The sequence below is a fragment of the Scyliorhinus torazame genome, chromosome 1 (assembly GCF_047496885.1).
Source record: "Scyliorhinus torazame isolate Kashiwa2021f chromosome 1, sScyTor2.1, whole genome shotgun sequence".
NCBI classification, from domain to species: domain Eukaryota; kingdom Metazoa; phylum Chordata; class Chondrichthyes; order Carcharhiniformes; family Scyliorhinidae; genus Scyliorhinus; species Scyliorhinus torazame.
In genome coordinates this window covers 218,568,624-218,591,462 of record NC_092707.1, presented here as the reverse complement: position 1 = coordinate 218,591,462, position 22,839 = coordinate 218,568,624, and the positions used below count along the sequence as shown (strand labels likewise).

The 22,839-nt window shown below is 51.9% G+C and overlaps 1 protein-coding gene across 1 annotated transcript in view; it reads left to right on the top strand.

The window, feature by feature from the left end:
* The window catches only part of tinagl1 (tubulointerstitial nephritis antigen-like 1), a 281,010-nt gene that overhangs the window by 205,731 nt on the left and 52,440 nt on the right, over positions 1 to 22,839 (top strand). The window contains exon 9 of the mRNA XM_072503177.1: positions 6,042 to 6,165. Coding sequence (XP_072359278.1) covers positions 6,042 to 6,165 — 124 coding nt within the window. The remainder of the gene's footprint in view (positions 1 to 6,041; positions 6,166 to 22,839) is intronic.

The following is a 22,839-nucleotide window of genomic DNA, read 5'->3' as shown; positions in this document are numbered from 1 at the left end:
CCCACACCCCTCACTGTAACACTGATATACCCCACACCCTCACTGTGACACTCTGATATACCCCAAACTCCTCAGTGTAACACTCTGATATACCCCACACGCCTCAGTGTAACACTCTGATATACCCCATATGCTTCAGTTTAACACTCTGATATACCCCACACGCCTCAATGTAACACTCTGATATACCCCATACCCCTCACTGTAACACTCTGATATACCTCACACCCCTCACTGTAACACTCTGATATATCCCACACTCCTCACTGTGACACTCCCATACACCACTCTCTGTAACACTCTGATATACCTCACACCTCACTGTAATACTCTGATATACCCCATTCCCCTCACTGTAACTCTCTGATATGCCCCACACCCCTCACTGTAACACTCTGATATACCCCACACCCCTCACTGTAACACTCTGATATGCCCCACACCCCTCACTGTAACACTCTGATATACCCCACACTCCTCACTGTGACTCTGAGATATATCCCCCACCCCTCACTGTAACACTCTGATATACCCCACACCCCTCACTTTAACACTCTGATATACCCCACGCCCCTCACTGTGACACTCTGATATACCCCACACCCCTCACTGTAACACTCTGATATACCCTACACCCCACACTGTAACACTCTGATATACCCCACACCCCACACTGTAACAATCTGATATACCCCACACCCCTCACTGTATCACTCTGATATACCCCACACCCCTCACTGTAACACTCTGATATACCCCACACCCCTCACTGTCATTCTCTGATATACCCCACACCCCTCACTGTAACACTCTGCTATACCCCACACCCCTCACTGTAACACTCTGATATACCCCACACCCTCACTGTGACACTCTGATATACCCCACACCCCTCACTGTAACACTCTGATATATCCCACACCCTTCACTGTAACACTATGATATATCCCACACCCCTCACTGTAACACTCTGATATACCCCACACCCCTCACTGTAACACTCTGATATACCCCACACCCCTCACTGTGATTCTCTGATATACCCCACACCCCTCACTGTGACACTCTAATATACTCCACACCCTCACTGTGACACTCTGATATACCCCACACCCCTCACTGTAACACTCTGATATACCCCACACCCCTCACTGTAACACTGATATACCCCACACCCTCACTGTTACACTCTGATATACCCCACACCCCTCACTGTAACACTCTGATATACCCCACACCCCTCACTGTAACACTCTGATATACCCCACACCCCTCACTGTAACACTCTGATATACCCCACAACCCTCACTGTAACACTCTGATATACCCCACACCCCTCACTGTGATTCTCTGATATACCCCACACCCCTCACTGTGACACTCTGATATACTCCACACCCTCACTGTGACACTCTGATATACCCCACACCCCTCACTGTAACACTCTGATATACCCCACACCCCTCACTGTAACACTGATATACCCCACACCCTCACTGTGACACTCTGATATACCCCAAACTCCTCAGTGTAACACTCTGATATACCCCACACGCCTCAGTGTAACACTCTGATATACCCCATATGCTTCAGTTTAACACTCTGATATACCCCACACGCCTCAATGTAACACTCTGATATACCCCATACCCCTCACTGTAACACTCTGATATACCTCACACCCCTCACTGTAACACTCTGATATATCCCACACTCCTCACTGTGACACTCCCATACACCACTCTCTGTAACACTCTGATATACCTCACACCTCACTGTAATACTCTGATATACCCCATTCCCCTCACTGTAACTCTCTGATATGCCCCACACCCCTCACTGTAACACTCTGATATACCCCACACCCCTCACTGTAACACTCTGATATGCCCCACACCCCTCACTGTAACACTCTGATATACCCCACACTCCTCACTGTGACTCTGAGATATATCCCCCACCCCTCACTGTAACACTCTGATATACCCCACACCCCTCACTTTAACACTCTGATATACCCCACGCCCCTCACTGTGACACTCTGATATACCCCACACCCCTCACTGTAACACTCTGATATACCCTACACCCCACACTGTAACACTCTGATATACCCCACACCCCACACTGTAACAATCTGATATACCCCACACCCCTCACTGTATCACTCTGATATACCCCACACCCCTCACTGTAACACTCTGATATACCCCACACCCCTCACTGTCATTCTCTGATATACCCCACACCCCTCACTGTAACACTCTGATATACCCCACACCCCTCACTGTAACACTCTGATATGCCCCACACCCCTCACTGTAACACTCTGATATACCCCACACCCCTCACAGTAACACTCTGATATACCCCACACCCCTCACTGTCATTCTCTGATATACCCCACACCCCTCATTGTCATTCTCTGATATACCCCACACCCCTCACTGTAACACTCTGATATACCCCACACCCCTCACTGTAACACTCTGATATACCCCACACCCTCACTGTGACACTCTGATATACCCCACACCCCTCACTGTAACACTCTGATATATCCCACACCCTTCACTGTAACACTCTGATATATCCCACACCCCTCACTGTAACACTCTGATATACCCCACACCCCTCACTGTAACACTCTGATATACCCCACACCCCTCACTGTAACACTCTGATATACCCCACACCCCTCACTGTAACACTCTGATATACCCCACACCCCTCACTGTAACACTCTGATATACCCCACACCCCTCACAGGAACACTCTGATATACCCCACACCCCTCACTGTAACACTCTGATATACCCCACACCCCTCACTGTAACACTCTGATATACCCCACACCCCTCACTGTCATTCTCTGATATACCCCACACCCCTCACTGTAACACTCTGATATACCCCACACCCCTCACTGTAACACTCTGATATACCCACACCCCTCACTGTGATTCTCTGATATACCCCACACCCCTCACTGTGACACTCTGATATACTCCACACCCTCACTGTGACACTCTGATATACGCCACACCCCTCACTGTAACACTCTGATATACCCCACACCCCTCACTGTAACACTGATATACCCCACACCCTCACTGTTACACTCTGATATACCCCACACCCCTCACTGTTACACTCTGATATACCCCACACCCCTCACTGTAACACTCTGATATACCCCACACCCCTCACTGTAACACTCTGATATACCCCACACCCCTCACTGTGATTCTCTGATATACCCCACACCCCTCACTGTGACACTCTGATATACCCCACACCCCTCACTGTAACATTTGATAACCCCCTGGTCAACGGTTATTTCACTCCAAACACACCATTCATGACAGGAATCGCTGCAGTTTTCTGTGATGCCAAATAGTTTTGGAGATAGGTTAGTTCAGAGGCCTTGATTCCAACAAACACAATTGGTGAGCAAAATACCAAACAATGAGCTCAGGGTCAATTTCTGATTGTACAGCTGGATGCCAGGCCAAACGTTAAGAATGATGAAATGATGATTAGCACTGCTGCCTCATAGCACCATGCACACGGGTTCAATTCCGGCCTCAGGTGACTGTGTGGAGTGTGCACGTTCACCCCGTGTCTGCGTGGGTTTCCTTCGGGTGCTCCGGTTTCCTCCCACTGTCCAAAGATGTTGCTGCCTGGTTTCTAACCGGGGGCCTGTCGCGTCTGAGGCGAACATGATAACCACTACACTACAGAAACCGCTGGCTAACTCTCCAAAGGTGAGCTGGTAGGTGGAGTGGCCATGGTCAATGCGCAGGGATACGGGGTTGGGCTCTTTCACAGGGTCAGTGCAGACTCAATGGGCCAAATGGTCTCCTGCACTAGAGGAATTCTATGGATACATTGGCTAGTTACAAGGGCCAGAATCAGGATGTATCATTGCTGTGTGGTGCAGGTTACAGTTGATTGTGATATGCTGATAGCTTCTGTTTTCAACACCTTCAGGTATTTTGGGTGTTGTCCATGTTACGCTGGGAAGGGCTGCTTTGAGTCAGATATTATCATGTGCCTGATAGAACATAGAACATAGAAAATACAGCACAGAACAGGCCCTTCGGCCCACGATGTTGTGCCGAACCTTTGTCTGGGATTAATCATAGATTATCATTGAATTTACAATGCAGAAGGAGGCCATTCGGCCCTTTGAGTCTGCACCAGCTCTTGGAAAGAGCACCCTACCCAAACTCAACACCTCCACCCAACACCAAGTGCAATTTGGACATTAAGGGCAATTTATCATTGGCCAATTCACCTAACCCGCACATCTTTGGACTGTGGGAGGAAACCGGAGCACCCGGAGGAAACCCACGCAGACACGGGAGGACGTGCAGACTCCGCACAGACAGTGACCCAAGCCGGAATCGAACCTGGGACCCTGGAGCTGTGAAGCAATTGTGCTATCCACAATGCTACTGTGCTGCCCTTAAGAACAAATAAATCTACACTATATCATTTTACCATAATCCATGTACCTATCCAATAGCTGCTTGAAGGTCCCTAATGTTTCCGACTCAACTACTTCCACAGGCAGTGCATTCCATGCCCCCACTACTCTCTGGGTAAAGAACCTACCTCTGATATCCCTCCTATATCTTCCACCTTTCTCCTTAAATTTATGTCCCCTTTTAATGGTTTGTTCCACCCGGGGAAAAAGTCTCTGACTGTCTACTCTATCTATTCCCCTGATCATCTTATAAACCTCTATCAAGTCGCCCCTCATCCTTCTCCGTTCTAATGAGAAAAGGCCTAGCACCCTCAACCTTTCCTCGTAAGACCTACTCTCCATTCCAGGCAACATCCTGGTAAATCTTCTTTGCACCTTTTCCAAAGCTTCCACATCCTTCCTAAAATGAGGCGACCAGAACTGTACACAGTACTCCAAATGTGGCCTTACCAAAGTTTTGTACAGCTGCATCATCACCTCACGGCTCTTAAATTCAATCCCTCTGTTAATGAACGCGAGCACACCATAGGCCTTCTTCACAACTCTATCCACTTGAGTGGCAACTTTCAAAAATGTATGAACATAGACCCCAAGATCTCTCTGCTCCTCCACATTGCCAAGAACTCTACCGTTAACCCTGTATTCCGCATTCATATTTGTCCTTCCAAAATGGACAACCTCACACTTTTCAGGGTTAAACTCCATCTGCCACTTCTCAGCCCAGCTCTGCATCCTATCTATGTCTCTTTGCAGCTGATACCGATCACGATTCCATTCAAGGTTTCAGGTCATGTCGTCAGCACCACAATTTTATCAACAAATGGAGAGTAAATCCTGGTCAATTTGTCAGTGAGAAAACTGGAAATAATGTGCCCAGAATGACCATTTACAGGATGCACACAACTGTGCACTGTCATGGCAGCATTAATAGTCAGTGGGTATTACAGTGGGACAATGAAGGTGGAGATTTGCTGAGATTGTGCCAGGATTATGGTAGAGCAATGGTCAAACGAGATGAAGAAGACTACAAGACCAGAGGAAATAGGCACAGGAGTAGGCCATACAGCCCTTCAAGCCTGCTCCGCCATTTAATAAAATCATGGCTAATCTAACACTCACTAAATTCACTTTCCCACCTCTGTCCATAACCCTAATTTCCCGACTGATTGAAAACCTATCAATTTTGACCTTTAAAACGTTCAAGGGCTTGGCCTCCACAGCTCCCTGGGGTAAAGAATTCCAAAGATTCATCACTCCTTGAGAGAATAAACTCTTCCTTAAATCTGTCTTAAATGAGCTCCCCTCTATTCTGCGACTATGCCCTCTCGGTCCTACACAGTAGGGCTACAGTTAGATTATGGTGGGGTTATGACAGGTTTGGTAAAGTTCCAGCATGATTATGCTTGATCAGTGCTGGGTTTACAGTGGGAATATGATCAGGTTCCAGTGAGATGACAGTGGGATTGTGGTCGAATCATGGTGAAGCTAAGACGAGGTTCTGTTGAGATTGTAGAACGAATACTGACACATCTCCTATGTTCTCACACAGCATTGATGGAGGTACATGAAGATCTCTTTGTGTACAGAAGTGGAGTTTACAGACACACACCAGTGATGGCTGACAAACCAGAGAAATTCCGTCGACACGGGACTCACTCAGTTAAAATCACAGGGTAAGGAATGATCAGTGTGGACAATTGGTCCAAATAATGTGAAACCAGTAAGAATGATCGGCAATTAACAAGGATTAAAAACAACAACCTCATAACATAACAATTATCGGCAGTGGGGCAATTGTACACAACCTTCCTCAATGCAATACTGCGGGGCTCTGGTCAGGCATCGTGTCACAACCTTTCCCGTTGAAGTCGGACTGTAAAATAGGCCGGAATGTGACATGGGTTGTCCTATTCTTCGCACAAGGACACATGAGATTAAAGTTGCTGTTTACAGGATGTATTATATAAAATTGAGAACAAAGTGGCCCGTTGAAGCCAAGAGTGCAGTAAATAGTTTCCAGAGTAAGTTTGATAACATTCCAATGGGAGAAGGGATTGCGAGGTGGCTGGGTTATTAAACAGTGAGATGCCCAGCAGCTTCCAGTTCCAGGCTACCCACCAACATCAGAGCTTCCAGTCAGAGCAGAAAAGGAAAAAAATAGTATTTGGCAATGTTGGATTAGGTCTGACTGCACCCCACCATGGTCAGTCCACCCACTTGCTCTCTGTACTTCAGGTAGAGAGTAACTGGTTAGTGAGGTGTCAGAGCGTCAGGACAACAGCTAACAACGAGTAGGAAGGTCAAAAGGTAAAACCATTCCAATTGAGCAACATGGAGACATCTGAAAATGAGTGAAAGACACTGATTAACACAATGCCCAAAGCACAATGATTCTCCATCCATTCAATGTTTCAAAGTGGAAAGGTTGGTGTTGCACCCAATACCTGGTCATGCAGTCAATTCCTGATAATGTTCCCAGCTGTGTGTGAGCTGAATTGCCATTGAACGAATGGCTGAGACCAGTAACATTTCACTGTTTTTTTTCTGTGTGCGTAATAACATTATTCCATTCTGTGGAAATAGTCTACATCAGCATGTCCTGTTACAACACAAAGTGTATAGAGTGGTTACGGTGGCTTACAGAACAGTCACTGCCAGAGTCTGGATCTAAATGCAGACCATATTAATGAGATATCAATCTCCTCTCTGCTGATTGGCGAACTCCGATGTGAAATCAGATTGTTCTGTGTTAGTTATGGGGATACCTGAAGATGCCTCATCATGAAGAAACTGGCAGAAAAAGTATCGCTCCATCAGCAATTGCAGCCCCATCAGGATTTCCGAAGAGGGCCCTTGAGATCCTTGTGGTCAGTGACTGAGGATCATTGAATCAAAGACAGAAAGAGGCCATTCCGCCCATCAAAGAGTTGGCTCTTTAGCTGAGTTGTTCAGTTAGTCCCACTTCCCCGCTATTTTCTCATAGTTCTGCAAAGTTTTGCTTTTTAAATATTTATCAGATTCCCTTTTGCGAGTTGTTATTGAATCTGTTTCCAATAGCCTTTCGGGCAGCACCTTCTAGAGGGAACAGCCTGTGGATGGGCAAACTGTCGTACCTTACCAGGCTGGCAGGATGGCATAGCCCAGCTAGCTAATGGCACCAGAGCATGTTTTGGTTTAGGGGGTGGCATGGCTGCAGATCTCATCCTGAGATAGTGGGGATTACGTATCTCAAGCTCATTGCACATCCACCTCTGCCATAGGGCTGTGGCACAACACTCCCACAGATTTGCAGGAGAAGAGATTGTTCAATCTTGAGGCAGCTGGTGGCTCTCCAACTTCTCCATTTTCCTCAAAGGACACACTGGAGGCCAGCATCTGCATGGCCTCTTGTATAAAACATACAAGTACTGGAGCCATAAACCCCTGGAGGAAGGCAGAGATGCCCCAACCCCAGTGTTATTTTACACTGTGTTGTAATTCTCCAGAACATCACACAGATTGATACTGATGTATCAATACACACTCTCTGATCAGCTGCGATAACTCGCTAACTAAATATACAATATATTCAGCAATTGTTTTGACTTTGAGGCCCTGGAATTACATCTCTCTCCTGTCAGCAGAGCGAGGATTCTGAGCTTGACCACAGCTGAGACTTCACCTCAAACCACATCTTCACTTGCAGCTGATCGTAGCCAGCGTAGACATTCCAACGAAGCATCAGAACAACGCAGGGAGCAGGTCCCTGCGCAAGTCTGAGAAAGGAAAGCAGCAACGTCCTCTCTGGTGTCGGAGTGATCGCTGATTCAGATCAAGATCCCGGTGTCGGTGTGATCGCTGATTCAGATCGAGAATCTGGTGTCGGTGTGAGCGCTGATTCAGATCGAGATTCCGGTATCAGTGTGATCGCTGATTCGGATCGAGATCCCGGTTTCGGTGTGAGCGCAGATTCACATCAAGATCCCGGTTTCGGTGTGAGCGTAGATTCAGATCGAGATCCCGGTGTCGTGTGAGTGCTGTCTAAGATCGAGATCCCAGTGTCGGTGTGTACGTAGATTCAGATCGAGATTCCGGTATCAGTGTGATCGCTGATTCGGATCGAGATCCCGGTGTCGGTGTAAGCGCTGATTCCGATCGAGGTCCCGGTGTCGGTGTGTGCGTAGATTCAGATCGAGATCCCGTTGTCGGTGTGAGCGCTGATTCAGATCGAGACCCCGATGTCGGTGTGAGCGCTGATTCAGATCGAGATCCCAGTGTTGGTGTGAGCGCTGATTCAGATCGAGATTCCGGTATCAGTGGGATCGCTGATTCGGATCGAGATCCCGGTGTCGGTGTAAGCGCTGATTCAGATCAAGATCCCGGTGTCGGTGTGATCGCTGATTCAGATCGAGAATCTGGTGTCGGTGTGAGCGCTGATTCAGATCGAGATTCCGGTATCAGTGTGATCGCTGATTCGGATCGAGATCCCGGTTTCGGTGTGAGCGCAGATTCACATCAAGATCCCGGTTTCGGTGTGAGCGTAGATTCAGATCGAGATCCCGGTGTCGTGTGAGTGCTGTCTAAGATCGAGATCCCAGTGTCGGTGTGTGCGTAGATTCAGATCGAGATTCCGGTATCAGTGTGATCGCTGATTCGGATCGAGATCCCGGTGTCGGTGTAAGCGCTGATTCTGATCGAGGTCCCGGTGTCGGTGTGTGCGTAGATTCAGATCGAGGTCCCGGTGTCGGTGTGAGCGCTGATTCAGATCGAGACCCCGATGTCGGTGTGAGCGCTGATTCAGATCGAGATCCCAGTGTTGGTGTGAGCGCTCATTCAGATCGAGATTCCGGTATCAGTGTGATCGCTGATTCGGATCGAGATCCCGGTGTCGGTGTAAGCGCTGATTCAGATCGAGGTCCCGGTGTCGGTGTGTGCGTAGATTCAGATCGAGATCCCGGTGTCGGTGTGAGCGCTGATTCAGATCGAGATCCCGATGTCGGTGTGAGCGCTGATTCAGATCGTGATCCCAGTGTCGGTGTTTGCGCTGTCTAAGATCGAGATCCCAGTGTCGGTGTGAGCGCTGATTCAGATCGTGATCCCGGTGTCGGAGCGATCGCTGATTCAGTTCGGGATACCAGTGTCGGTGTGAGCGTGATTCAGATCGAGGTCCCGGTGTTGGAGCGATCGCTGATTAAGATCGAGATCCCGGTGTTGGTGGAATGCAGATTCAGATCGAGATCCCGGTGTCGGTGTGATCGCTGATTCAGATCGAGATCCCGATTTCGGTGTGATCGCTGATTCAGATCGAGATCCCGATGTCGGTGTGATCGCTGATTCAGATCGAGATCCCGATGTCGGTGTGAGCGCTGATTCAGATCGAGATCCCGGTGTCGGTGTGAGCGCTGATTCAGATCGAGAATCCGGTGTCGGTGTGAGCGCTGACTCAGATTGAGATCCCAGTGTCGGTGTGAGCGCTGATTCAGATCGAGATCCCGGTGGCGGTGTGATCGCTGATTCAGATCGAGATCCCGATGTCGGTGTGAGCGCTGATTCAGATCCAGATCCCGATGTCGGTGTGAGCGCTGATTCAGATCGAGATCCCGATGTCGGTGTGAGCGCTGATTCAGATCGGGATCCCGATGTCGGTGTGAGCGCTGATTCAGATCGAGATCCCGATGTCGGTGTGAGCGTAGATTCAGATCGAGATCCCGGTGTCAGTGTGAGCACTGATTCAGATCGAGATCTCAGTGTCGGTGTGATCGCTGATTCAGATCGAGATCCCGGTGTCGGTGTGATCGCTGATTCAGATTGAAATCCCGATGTTGGTGTGATCGCTGACTCAGATCCAGATCTCAGTTTCGGTGTGATCGTTGATTCAGATCGAGATCCCGGTGTCGGTGTGAGCGCTGATTCAGATCGAGATCCCGATGTCGGTGTGAGCGCTGATTCAGATCGTGATCCCAGTGTCGGTGTTTGCGCTGTCTAAGATCGAGATCCCAGTGTCGGTGTGAGCGCTGATTCAGATCGTGATCCCGGTGTCGGAGCGATCGCTGATTCAGTTCGGGATACCAGTGTCGGTGTGAGCGTGATTCAGATCGAGGTCCCGGTGTTGGAGCGATCGCTGATTAAGATCGAGATCCCGGTGTTGGTGGAATGCAGATTCAGATCGAGATCCCGGTGTCGGTGTGATCGCTGATTCAGATCGAGATCCCGATGTCGGTGTGATCGCTGATTCAGATCGAGATCCCGATGTCGGTGTGATCGCTGATTCAGATCGAGATCCCGATGTCGGTGTGAGCACTGATTCAGATCGAGATCCCGGTGTCGGTGTGAGCGCTGATTCAGATCGAGAATCCGGTGTCGGTGTGAGCGCTGACTCAGATTGAGATCCCAGTGTCGGTGTGAGCGCTGATTCAGATCGAGATCCCGGTGGCGGTGTGATCGCTGATTCAGATCGAGATCCCGATGTCGGTGTGAGCGCTGATTCAGATCCAGATCCCGATGTCGGTGTGAGCGCTGATTCAGATCGAGATCCCGATGTCGGTGTGAGCGCTGATTCAGATCGGGATCCCGATGTCGGTGTGAGCGCTGATTCAGATCGAGATCCCGATGTCGGTGTGAGCGTAGATTCAGATCGAGATCCCGGTGTCATTGTGAGCACTGATTCAGATCGAGATCTCAGTGTCGGTGTGATCGCTGATTCAGATCGAGATCCCGGTGTCGGTGTGATCGCTGATTCAGATCGAGATCCCGATGTTGGTGTGATCGCTGACTCAGATCCAGATCTCAGTTTCGGTGTGATCGTTGATTCAGATCGAGATCCCAGTGTCGGTGTGATCGCTGATTCAGATCGAGATCCCAATGTCGGTGTGATCGCTGATTCAGATCGTGATCCCGGTGTGGGTGCGAGCGCAGATTCAGATCGAGATCCCGGTGTCGGTGTGATCGCTGACTCAGATCGAGATCCCGGTGTCGGTGTGATCGCTGATTCAGATCGAGATCCCGGTGTCGGTGTGATCGCTGATTCAGATCGAGATCCCGATGTTGGTGTGAGCGCTAATTCAAATCGAGATCCCAGTGTCAGCGTGAGCGCTGATTCAGATCGAGATCCCGATGTCGGTGTGAGCGCTGATTCAGATCGAGATTCCGGTATCAGTGTGATCGCTGATTCGGATCGAGATCCCGATGTCGGTGTGAGCGCTGATTCAGATTGAGATCCCAGTGTCGGTGTGATCGCTGATTCGGATCGAGATCCCGGTGTCGGTGTAAGCGCTGATTCAGATCGAGGTCCCGGTGTCGGTGTGTGCGTAGATTCAGATCGAGATCCCGGTGTCGGTGTGAGCGCTGATTCAGATCGAGATCCCGATGTCGGTGTGAGCGCTGATTCAGATCGTGATCCCAGTGTCGGTGTGAGCGCTGTCTAAGATCGAGATCCCGGTGTCGGTGTGATCGCTGATTCAGATCGAGATCCCGATGTTGGTGTGATCGCTGACTCAGATCCAGATCTCAGTTTCGGTGTGATCGTTGATTCAGATCGAGATCCCAGTGTCGGTGTGATCGCTGATTCAGATCGAGATCCCAATGTCGGTGTGATCGCTGATTCAGATCGTGATCCCGGTGTGGGTGCGAGCGCAGATTCAGATCGAGATCCCGGTGTCGGTGTGATCGCTGACTCAGATCGAGATCCCGGTGTCGGTGTGATCGCTGATTCAGATCGAGATCCCGGTGTCGGTGTGATCGCTGATTCAGATCGAGATCCCGATGTTGGTGTGAGCGCTAATTCAAATCGAGATCCCAGTGTCAGCGTGAGCGCTGATTCAGATCGAGATCCCGATGTCGGTGTGAGCGCTGATTCAGATCGAGATTCCGGTATCAGTGTGATCGCTGATTCGGATCGAGATCCCGATGTCGGTGTGAGCGCTGATTCAGATTGAGATCCCAGTGTCGGTGTGATCGCTGATTCGGATCGAGATCCCGGTGTCGGTGTAAGCGCTGATTCAGATCGAGGTCCCGGTGTCGGTGTGTGCGTAGATTCAGATCGAGATCCCGGTGTCGGTGTGAGCGCTGATTCAGATCGAGATCCCGATGTCGGTGTGAGCGCTGATTCAGATCGTGATCCCAGTGTCGGTGTGAGCGCTGTCTAAGATCGAGATCCCATTGTCGGTGTGAGCGCTGATTCAGATCGTGATCCCGGTGTCGGAGCGATCGCTGATTCAGTTCGGGATCCCAGTGTCGGTGTGAGCGTGATTCAGATCGAGGTCCCGGTGTTGGAGCGATCGCTGATTAAGATCGAGATCCCGGTGTTGGTGGAACGCAGATTCAGATCGAGATCCCGGTGTCGGTGTGATCGCTGATCCAGATCGAGATCCCGATGTCGGTGTGAGCACTGATTCAGATCGAGATCCCGGTGTCGGTGTGATCGCTGATTCAGATCGAGATCCCGATGTCAGTGTGATCGCTGATTCAGATCGAGATCCCAGTGTCGGTGTGAGCGCTGATTCAGATCGAGATCCCGGTGGCGGTGTGATCGCTGATTCAGATCGAGATCCCGATGTCGGTGTGAGCGCTGATTCAGATCCAGATCCCGATGTCGGTGTGAGCGCTGATTCAGATCGAGATCCCGATGTCGGTGTGAGCGCTGATTCAGATCGGGATCCCGATGTCGGTGTGAGCGCTGATTCAGATCGAGATCCCGATGTCGGTGTGAGCGTAGATTCAGATCGAGATCCCGGTGTCAGTGTGAGCACTGATTCAGATCGAGATCTCAGTGTCGGTGTGATCGCTGATTCAGATCGAGATCCCGGTGTCGGTGTGATCGCTGATTCAGATCGAGATCCCGATGTTGGTGTGATCGCTGACTCAGATCCAGATCTCAGTTTCGGTGTGATCGTTGATTCAGATCGAGATCCCAGTGTCGGTGTGATCGCTGATTCAGATCGAGATCCCAATGTCGGTGTGATCGCTGATTCAGATCGTGATCCCGGTGTGGGTGCGAGCGCAGATTCAGATCGAGATCCCGGTGTCGGTGTGAGCGATGATTCAGATCGAGATCCCGATGTCGGTGTGAGTGCTGATTCAGATCGTGATCCCAGTGTCGGTGTGAGCGCTGTCTAAGATCGAGATCCCAGTGTCGGTGTGAGCGCTGATTCAGATCGTGATCCCGGTGTCGGAGCGATCGCTGATTCAGTTCGGGATCCCAGTGTCGGTGTGAGCGTGATACAGATCGAGGTCCCGGTGTTGGAGCGATCGCTGATTAAGATCGAGATCCCGGTGTTGGTGGAACGCAGATTCAGATCGAGATCTCGGTGTCGGTGTGATCGCTGATTCAGATCGAGATCCCGATGTCGGTGTGAGCACTGATTCAGATCGAGATCCCGGTGTCGGTGTGATCGCTGATTCAGATCGAGATCCCGATGTCGATGTGATCGCTGATTCAGATCGAGATCCCGATGTCGGTGTGAGCGCTGATTCAGATCGAGATCCCGGTGTCAGTGTGAGCGCTGATTCAGATCGAGAATCCGGTGTCGGTGTGAGCGCCGACTCAGATTGAGATCCCAGTGTCGGTGTGAGCGCTGATTCAGATCGAGATCCCGGTGTCGGTGTGATCGCAGATTCAGATCGAGATCCCGGTGGCGGTGTGATCGCAGATTCAGATCGAGATCCCGGTGTCGGTGTGAGCGCTGAATCAGATCGAGATCCCGGTGTCGGTGTGATCGCAGATTCAGATCGAGATCCCGATGTCGGTGTGATCGCTGATTCAGCTCCAGATCCCGGTGTCGGTGTGAGCGCTGATTCAGATCGAGATCCCGATGTCGGTGTGAGCGCAGATTCAGATCGAGATCCCGATGTCGGTGTGATCGCTGATTCAGATCGAGATCCCGGTGTCGGTGTGAGCGCTGACTCAGATCGTGATCCCAGTGTCGGTGTGAGCGCTGTCTCAGATCGTGATCCCAGTGTCGGTGTGAGCGCTGATTCAGATCGAGATCCCGGTGTCGGTGTGAGCGCTGATTCAGATCGAAATCCCGGTGTCTGTGCGAGCGCTGATTCAGATCGAGATCCCGGTGTCGGTGTGAGCGCTGATTCAGATCGAGATCCCGGTGTCGGTGTGAGCGCTGATTCAGATCGAGATCCCAGTGTCTGTGTGAGCGCTGATTCAGATCGAGATCCCGATGTTGGTGTGAGCGCTGATTCAGATCGAGATCCCGGTGTTGGTGCGAGCGCTGATTCAGATCGAGATCCCGATGTCAGTGTGAGCACTAATTCAGATTGAGATCCTAGTGTCGGTGTGAGCGCTGATTCAGATTGAGATCCCGGTGTCGGTGTGAGCGCAGATTCAGATCGAGATCCCGATGTCGGTGTGAGCGCTGATTCAGATCGCGATACCGGTGTCGGTGTGTGCGCTGACTCAGATCGTGATCCCAGTGTCGGTGTGAGTGCTGATTCAGATCGAGATCCCGGTGTCGGTGTCAGCACTGATTCAGATCGATATCCCGGTGTCGGTGTGAGCGCTGATTCAGATCGAGATCCCAATGTCGGTGTGAGCACTGATTCAGATCGAGATCCCAGTGTCGGTGTGAGTGCTGATTCAGATCGAGATCCCGGTGTCGGTGTGAGCGCTGATTCAGATCGAGATACCGATGTCGGTGTGAGCGCTGATTCAGATCGAGATCCCGGTGTCGGTGCGAGCGCTGATTCAGATCGAGATCCCGGTGTCGGTGTGAGCGCTGATTCAGATCGAGATAGAACAATAGAACATTACAGCGCAGTACAGGCCCTTCAGCCCTCGATGTTGTGCCGACCTGTGAAACCACTCTAAAGCCCATCTACACTATTCCCTTATTGTCCATATGTCTATCCAATGACCATTTAAATGCCCTTTAATGTTGGCGAGTCCACGACTGTTGCAGGCAGGACATTCCACGCCCTTACTACTCTCTGGGTAAAGAACCTACCTCTGACATCTGTTCTATTTCTATCTCCCCTTGTTCTGGCCATCACCATTCAGATCGAGATCCTGGTGTCGGTGTGAGCGCTGATTCAGATCGCGATCCCGGTGTCGGTGTGAGCGCTGACTCAGATCGTGATCCCAGTGTCGGTGTGAGCGCTGATTCAGACCGAGATCCCGGTGTCGGTGTGAGCGCTGATTCAGATCGAGATCCCGGTGTCGGTGTGAGCGCTGATTCAGATCGAGATCCCAGTGTCGGTGTGAGCGCTGATTCAGATCGAGATCCCGATGTCGGCGCGAGCGCTGATTCAGATCGAGATCCCGATGTCGGTGTGATCGCTGATTAAGATCGAGATCCCGGTGTTGGTGGAACGCAGATTCAGATCGAGATCCCGGTGTCGGTGTGAACGCTGATTCAGATCCAGATCCCGGTGTCGGTGTGAGCGCTGATTCAGATCGATATCCCGGTGTCGGTGTGAGCGCAGATTTAGATCAAGATCCCAGTGTCGGTGTGATCGCTGAGTCAGATCGAGATCCCGGTGTCGGTGTGATCGCTGATTCAGATCGAGATCCCGGTGTTGGTGTGAGCGTTGATTCTGATCGAGATCCCGGTGTCGGTGTGATCGCAGATTCAGATCGATATCCCGGTGTCGCTTTGATCGCAGATTCAGATCGAGATCCCGGTGTCGGTGTGATCGCAGATTCAGATCGAGATCCCGGTGTCGGTGTGAGCGCTGAATCAGATCGAGATCCCGGTGTCGGTGTGATCGAAGATTCAGATCGAGATCCCGATGTCGGTGTGAACGCAGATTCAGATCCAGAACCCAGTGTCGGTGTGAGCGCTGATTCAGATCGATATCTCGGAGTCGGTGTGAGCGCAGATTCAGATCGAGATCCCAGTGTCGGTGTGATCGCTGAATCAGATCGAGATCCCGGTGTCGGTGTGATCGCTGATTCAGATCGAGATCCCGGTGTCGGTGTGATCGCAGATTCAGATCGAGATCCCGATGTCGGTGTGAACGCAGATTCAGATCCAGATCCCGGTTTCGGTGTGAGCGCTGATTCAGATCGATATCCCGGAGTCGGTGTGAGCGCAGATTCAGATCGCGATCCCAGTGTCGGTGTGATCGCTGAATCAGATCGAGATCCCGGTGTCGGTGTGATCGCTGATTCAGATCGAGATCCCGGTGTCGGTGTGATCGCAGATTCAGATCGAGATCCCGGTGTCGGTGCGAGCGCTGATTCAGATCGAGATCCCGGTGTCGGTATGAGCGCTGATTCAGATCGTGATCCCGGTGTCGGTGTGATCGCTGACTCAGATCGAGATCCCGGTGTCGGTGTGATCGGTGACTCAGATCGAAATCACGGTGTCGGTGTGATCGCTGACTCAGATCGAGATCCCGGTGTCGGTATGAGCGCTGATTCAGATCGTGATCCCGGTGTCGGTGTGATCGCTGATTCAGATCGAGATCCCGGTGTCGGTGTGGTCGCTGACTCAGATCGAGATCCCGGTGTCGGTGTGATCGCTGACTCAGATCGAGATCCCGGTGTCGGTGTGATCGGTGACTCAGATCGAAATCACGGTGTCGGTGTGATCGCTGACTCAGATCGAGATCCCGATGTCGGTATGAGCGCTGATTCAGATCATGATCCCGGTGTGGGTGCGAGCGCAGATTCAGATCGAGATCCCGGTGTCGGTGTGATCGCTGACTCAGATCGAGATCCCGGTGTCGGTGTGATCGCTGACTCAAATCCAGATCCCGGTGTCGGTGTGAGTGCTGATTCAGATCGAGATCCCGATGTCGGTGTGAGCTCAGATTCAGATCGAGTTCCCGATGTCGGTGTGATCGCTGATTCAGATCGAGATCCCGGTGTCGGTGTGAGCGCTGACTCAGATTGAGATCCCAGTGTCGGTGTGAGCGCTGATTCCGATCGTGATCCCTGTGTCGGTGTGAGCGCTGATTCAGATCGAGATCCCGGTGTCGGTGTGAGCGCTGATTCAGATCGAGATCCCGGTGTCGGTGCGAGCGCTGATTCAGATCGAGATCCTGGTGTCGGTGTGAGCGCTGATTCAGATCGAGATCCCGGTGTCGGTGTGAGCGCTGATTCAGATCGCGATCCCAGTGTCGGTGTGAGCGCTGATTCAGATCGAGATCCCGATGTCGGTGTGAGCGCTGATTCAGATCGAGATCCCGGTGTCGGTGTGAGCGCTGATTCAGATCGAGATCCCGGTGTCGGTGTGAGCGCTGATTCAGATCGAGATCCCGATGTCGGTGTGTGCGCTGATTCAGATCGAGATCCCGGTGTCAGTGCGAGCACTTATTCAGATCGAGATCCCGATGTCGGTGTGAGCACTAATTCAGATTGAGATCCTAGTGTCGGTGTGAGCGCTGATTCAGATCGAGATCCCGGTGTCGGTGTGAGCGCAGATTCAGATCGAGATCCCGATGTCAGTGTGAGCGCTGATTCAGATCGAGATCCCGGTGTCGGTGTGAGCGCAGATTCAGATCGAGATCCCGATGTCGGTGTGAGCGCTGATTCAGATCGAGATCCCGGTGTCAGTGTGAGCGCTGATTCAGATCGAGATCCCGGTGTCGGTGTGAGCGCTGATTCAGATCGAGATCCCGGTGTCTGTGTGAGAGCTGATTCAGATTGAGATCCCGGTGTCAGTGCGAGCGCTGATTCAGAGCAAGATCCCGGTGTCGGTGTGAGCGCTGATTCAGATCGAGATCCCGATGTCGGTGTGAGCGCTGATTCAGATCGAGATCCCGGTGTCGGTGTGAGCGCTGATTCAGATCGAGATCCCAGTGTCGGTGTGAGAGCTGATTCAGATTGAGATCCCGGTGTCAGTGCGAGCGCTGATTCAGATCAAGATCCCGGTGTCGGTGTGAGCGCTGATTCAGATCGAGATCCCGGTGTCGGTGTGAGCGCAGATTCAGATCGAGATCCCGATGTCAGTGTGAGCGCTGATTCAGATCGAGATCCCGGTGTCGGTGTGAGCGCAGATTCAGATCGAGATCCCGATGTCGGTGTGAGCGCTGATTCAGATCGAGATCCCGGTGTCAGTGTGAGCGCTGATTCAGATCGAGATCCCGGTGTCGGTGTGAGCGCTGATTCAGATCGAGATCCCGGTGTCGGTGTGAGAGCTGATTCAGATTGAGATCCCGGTGTCAGTGCGAGCGCTGATTCAGATCAAGATCCCGGTGTCGGGGTGAGCGCTGATTCAGATCGAGATAGAACAATAGAACATTACAGCGCAGTACAGGCCCTCCGGCCCTCGATGTTGTGCCGACCTGTGAAACCACTCTAAAGCCCATCTACAATATTCCCTTATTGTCCATATGTTTATCCAATGACCATTTAAATGCCCTTTAATGTTGGCGAGTCCACGACTGTTGCAGGCAGGACATTCCACGCCCTTACTACTCTCTGGGTAAAGAACCTACCTCTGACATCTGTTCTATTTCTATCTCCCCTTGTTCTGGCCATCACCATTCAGATCGAGATCCTGGTGTCGGTGTGAGCGCTGATTCAGATCGCGATCCCGGTGTCGGTGTGAGCGCAGATTCAGATCGAGATCCCGATGTCGGTGTGAGCGCTGATTCAGATCGAGATCCCGGTGTCGGTGCGAGGGCTGATTCAGATCGAGATCCCGGTGTCAGTGTGAGCGCTGATTCAGATCGAGATCCCGGTGTCGGGGTGAGCGCTGATTCAGATCGAGATAGAACAATAGAACATTACAGCGCAGTACAGGCCCTTCAGCCCTCGATGTTGTGCCGACCTGAGAAACCACTCTAAAGCCCATCTACACTATTCCCTTATCGTCCATATGTTTATCCAATGACCATTTAAATGCCCTTTAATGTTGGCGAGTCCACGACTGTTGCAGGCAGGACATTCCACGCCCTTACTACTCTCTGGGTAAAGAACCTACCTCTGACATCTGTTCTATTTCTATCTCCCCTTGTTCTGGCCATCACCATTCAGATCGAGATCCTGGTGTCGGTGTGAGCGCTGATTCAGATCGCGATCCCGGTGTCGGTGTGAGCGCTGATTCAGATCGAGATCCCGGTGTCGGTGTGAACGCTGATTCAGATCGAGATCCCGGTGTCGGTGTGAGCGCTGATTCAGATCGAGATCCTGCTGTCGGTGTGAGCGCTGACTCAGATCGTGATCCCGGTGTGGGTGCGAGCGCAGATTCAGATCGAGATCCTGGTGTCGGTGTGAGCGCTGACTCAAATCGAGATCCCGGTGTCGGTGTGATCGCTGACTCAGATCGAGATCCCGGTGTCGGTGTGATCGCTGACTCAGATCGAGATACCGGTGTCGGTGTGAGCGCTGATTCAGATCGTGATCCCGGTGTCGGTGTGAGCGCTGTTTCAGATCGAGATCCCGGTGTCGGTGTGAGCACTGATTCAGATCGAGATCCCGGTGTCGGTGTGAGCGCAGATTCAGATCGAGATCCCGGTGTCGGTGTGAGCACTGATTCAGATCGAGATACCGGTGCCGGTGTGAGCACTGATTCAGATCGAGATCCCGATGTCGGTGTGAGCGCAGATTCAGATCGAGATCCCGGTGTCGGTATGAGCGCTGATTCAGATCGAGATCCCGGTGTCGGTGTGATCGCTGATTCAGATCGAGATCCCGATGTCGGTGTGAGCACTGATTCAGATCGAGAATCCGGTGTCGGTGTGAGCGCTGATTCAGATCGTGATCCAGATGTCGGTGTGAGCACTGATTCAGATCGAGAATCCGGTGTCGGTATGAGCGCTGATTCAGATCGAGGTCCCGGTGTCGGTGTGATCGCAGATTCAGACCGAGATCCCGGTGTCGGTGTGAGCGCTGATTCAGATCGAGATCCCGATGTCGGTGTGAGCACTGATTCAGATCGAGAATCCGGTGTCGGTATGAGCGCTGATTCAGATCGAGGTCCCGGTGCCGGTGCGAGCGCTGATTCAGAGCGAGATCCCGGTGTCGGTGTGAGCGCTGATTCAGATCGAGATCCCGGTGTCGGTGTGATCGCTGATTCAGATCGAGATACGGTGTCGATGCGAGCGCTGATTCAGATCGAGATCCCGGTGTCGGTGTGAGCGCTGATTCAGATCGAGATCCCGATGTCGGTGTGAGCGCTGATTCAGATCGAAATCCCGGTGTCGGTGTGAGCGCTGATTCAAATTGAGATCCCAGTGTTGGAGCATTCACTGATTCAGATCGAGATCCCGATGTCGGTGTGAGTGCTGATTCAGATCGAGATCCCGGTGTCGGTGTGAGCGCTGATTCAGATCGAGATCCCAGTGTCGGTGTGAGCGTAGATTCAGATCGAGATCCCGATGTCGGTGTGAGCGCTGATTCAGATCGAGATCCCGGTGTCGGTGTGAACGCTGATTCAGATCGAGATCCCGGTGTCGGTGTGAGCGCTGATTCAGATCGAGATCCCGGTGTCGGTGTGAACGCTGATTCAGATCGAGATCCCGGTGTCGGTGTGAGCGCTGATTCAGATCGAGATCCTGCTGTCGGTGTGAGCGCTGACTCAGATCGTGATCCCGGTGTGGGTGCGAGCGCAGATTCAGATCGAGATCCTGGTGTCGGTGTGAGCGCTGACTCAAATCGAGATCCCGGTGTCGGTGTGATCGCTGACTCAGATCGAGATCCCGGTGTCGGTGTGATCGCTGACTCAGATCGAGATACCGGTGTCGGTGTGAGCGCTGATTCAGATCGTGATCCCGGTGTCGGTGTGAGCGCTGTTTCAGATCGAGATCCCGGTGTCGGTGTGAGCACTGATTCAGATCGAGATCCCGGTGTCGGTGTGAGCGCAGATTCAGATCGAGATCCCGGTGTCGGTGTGAGCACTGATTCAGATCGAGATACCGGTGCCGGTGTGAGCACTGATTCAGATCGAGATCCCGATGTCGGTGTGAGCGCAGATTCAGATTGAGATCCCGGTGTCGGTATGAGCGCTGATTCAGATCGAGATCCCGGTGTCGGTGTGATCGCTGATTCAGATCGAGATCCCGATGTCGGTGTGAGCACTGATTCAGATCGAGAATCCGGTGTCGGTGTGAGCGCTGATTCAGATCGTGATCCAGATGTCGGTGTGAGCACTGATTCAGATCGAGAATCCGGTGTCGGTATGAGCGCTGATTCAGATCGAGGTCCCGGTGTCGGTGTGATCGCAGATTCAGATCGAGATCCCGGTGTCGGTGTGAGCGCTGATTCAGATCGAGATCCCGATGTCGGTGTGAGCACTGATTCAGATCGAGAATCCGGTGTCGGTATGAGCGCTGATTCAGATCGAGGTCCCGGTGCCGGTGCGAGCGCTGATTCAGAGCGAGATCCCGGTGTCGGTGTGAGCGCTGATTCAGATCGAGATCCCGGTGTCGGTGTGAGCACTGATTCAGATCGAGATCCCGGTGTCGGTGTGAGCGCAGATTCAGATCGAGATCCCGGTGTCGGTGTGAGCACTGATTCAGATCGAGATACCGGTGCCGGTGTGAGCACTGATTCAGATCGAGATCCCGATGTCGGTGTGAGCGCAGATTCAGATTGAGATCCCGGTGTCGGTATGAGCGCTGATTCAGATCGAGATCCCGGTGTCGGTGTGATCGCTGATTCAGATCGAGATCCCGATGTCGGTGTGAGCACTGATTCAGATCGAGAATCCGGTGTCGGTGTGAGCGCTGATTCAGATCGTGATCCAGATGTCGGTGTGAGCACTGATTCAGATCGAGAATCCGGTGTCGGTATGAGCGCTGATTCAGATCGAGGTCCCGGTGTCGGTGTGATCGCAGATTCAGATCGAGATCCCGGTGTCGGTGTGAGCGCTGATTCAGATCGAGATCCCGATGTCGGTGTGAGCACTGATTCAGATCGAGAATCCGGTGTCGGTATGAGCGCTGATTCAGATCGAGGTCCCGGTGCCGGTGCGAGCGCTGATTCAGAGCGAGATCCCGGTGTCGGTGTGAGCGCTGATTCAGATCGAGATAGAACAATAGAACATTACAGCGCAGTACAGGCCCTCCGGCCCTCGATGTTGTGCCGACCTGTGAAACCACTCTAAAGCCCATCTACAATATTCCCTTATTGTCCATATGTTTATCCAATGACCATTTAAATGCCCTTTAATGTTGGCGAGTCCACGACTGTTGCAGGCAGGACATTCCACGCCCTTACTACTCTCTGGGTAAAGAACCTACCTCTGACATCTGTTCTATTTCTATCTCCCCTTGTTCTGGCCATCACCATTCAGATCGAGATCCTGGTGTCGGTGTGAGCGCTGATTCAGATCGCGATCCCGGTGTCGGTGTGAGCGCAGATTCAGATCGAGATCCCGATGTCGGTGTGAGCGCTGATTCAGATCGAGATCCCGGTGTCGGTGCGAGGGCTGATTCAGATCGAGATCCCGGTGTCAGTGTGAGCGCTGATT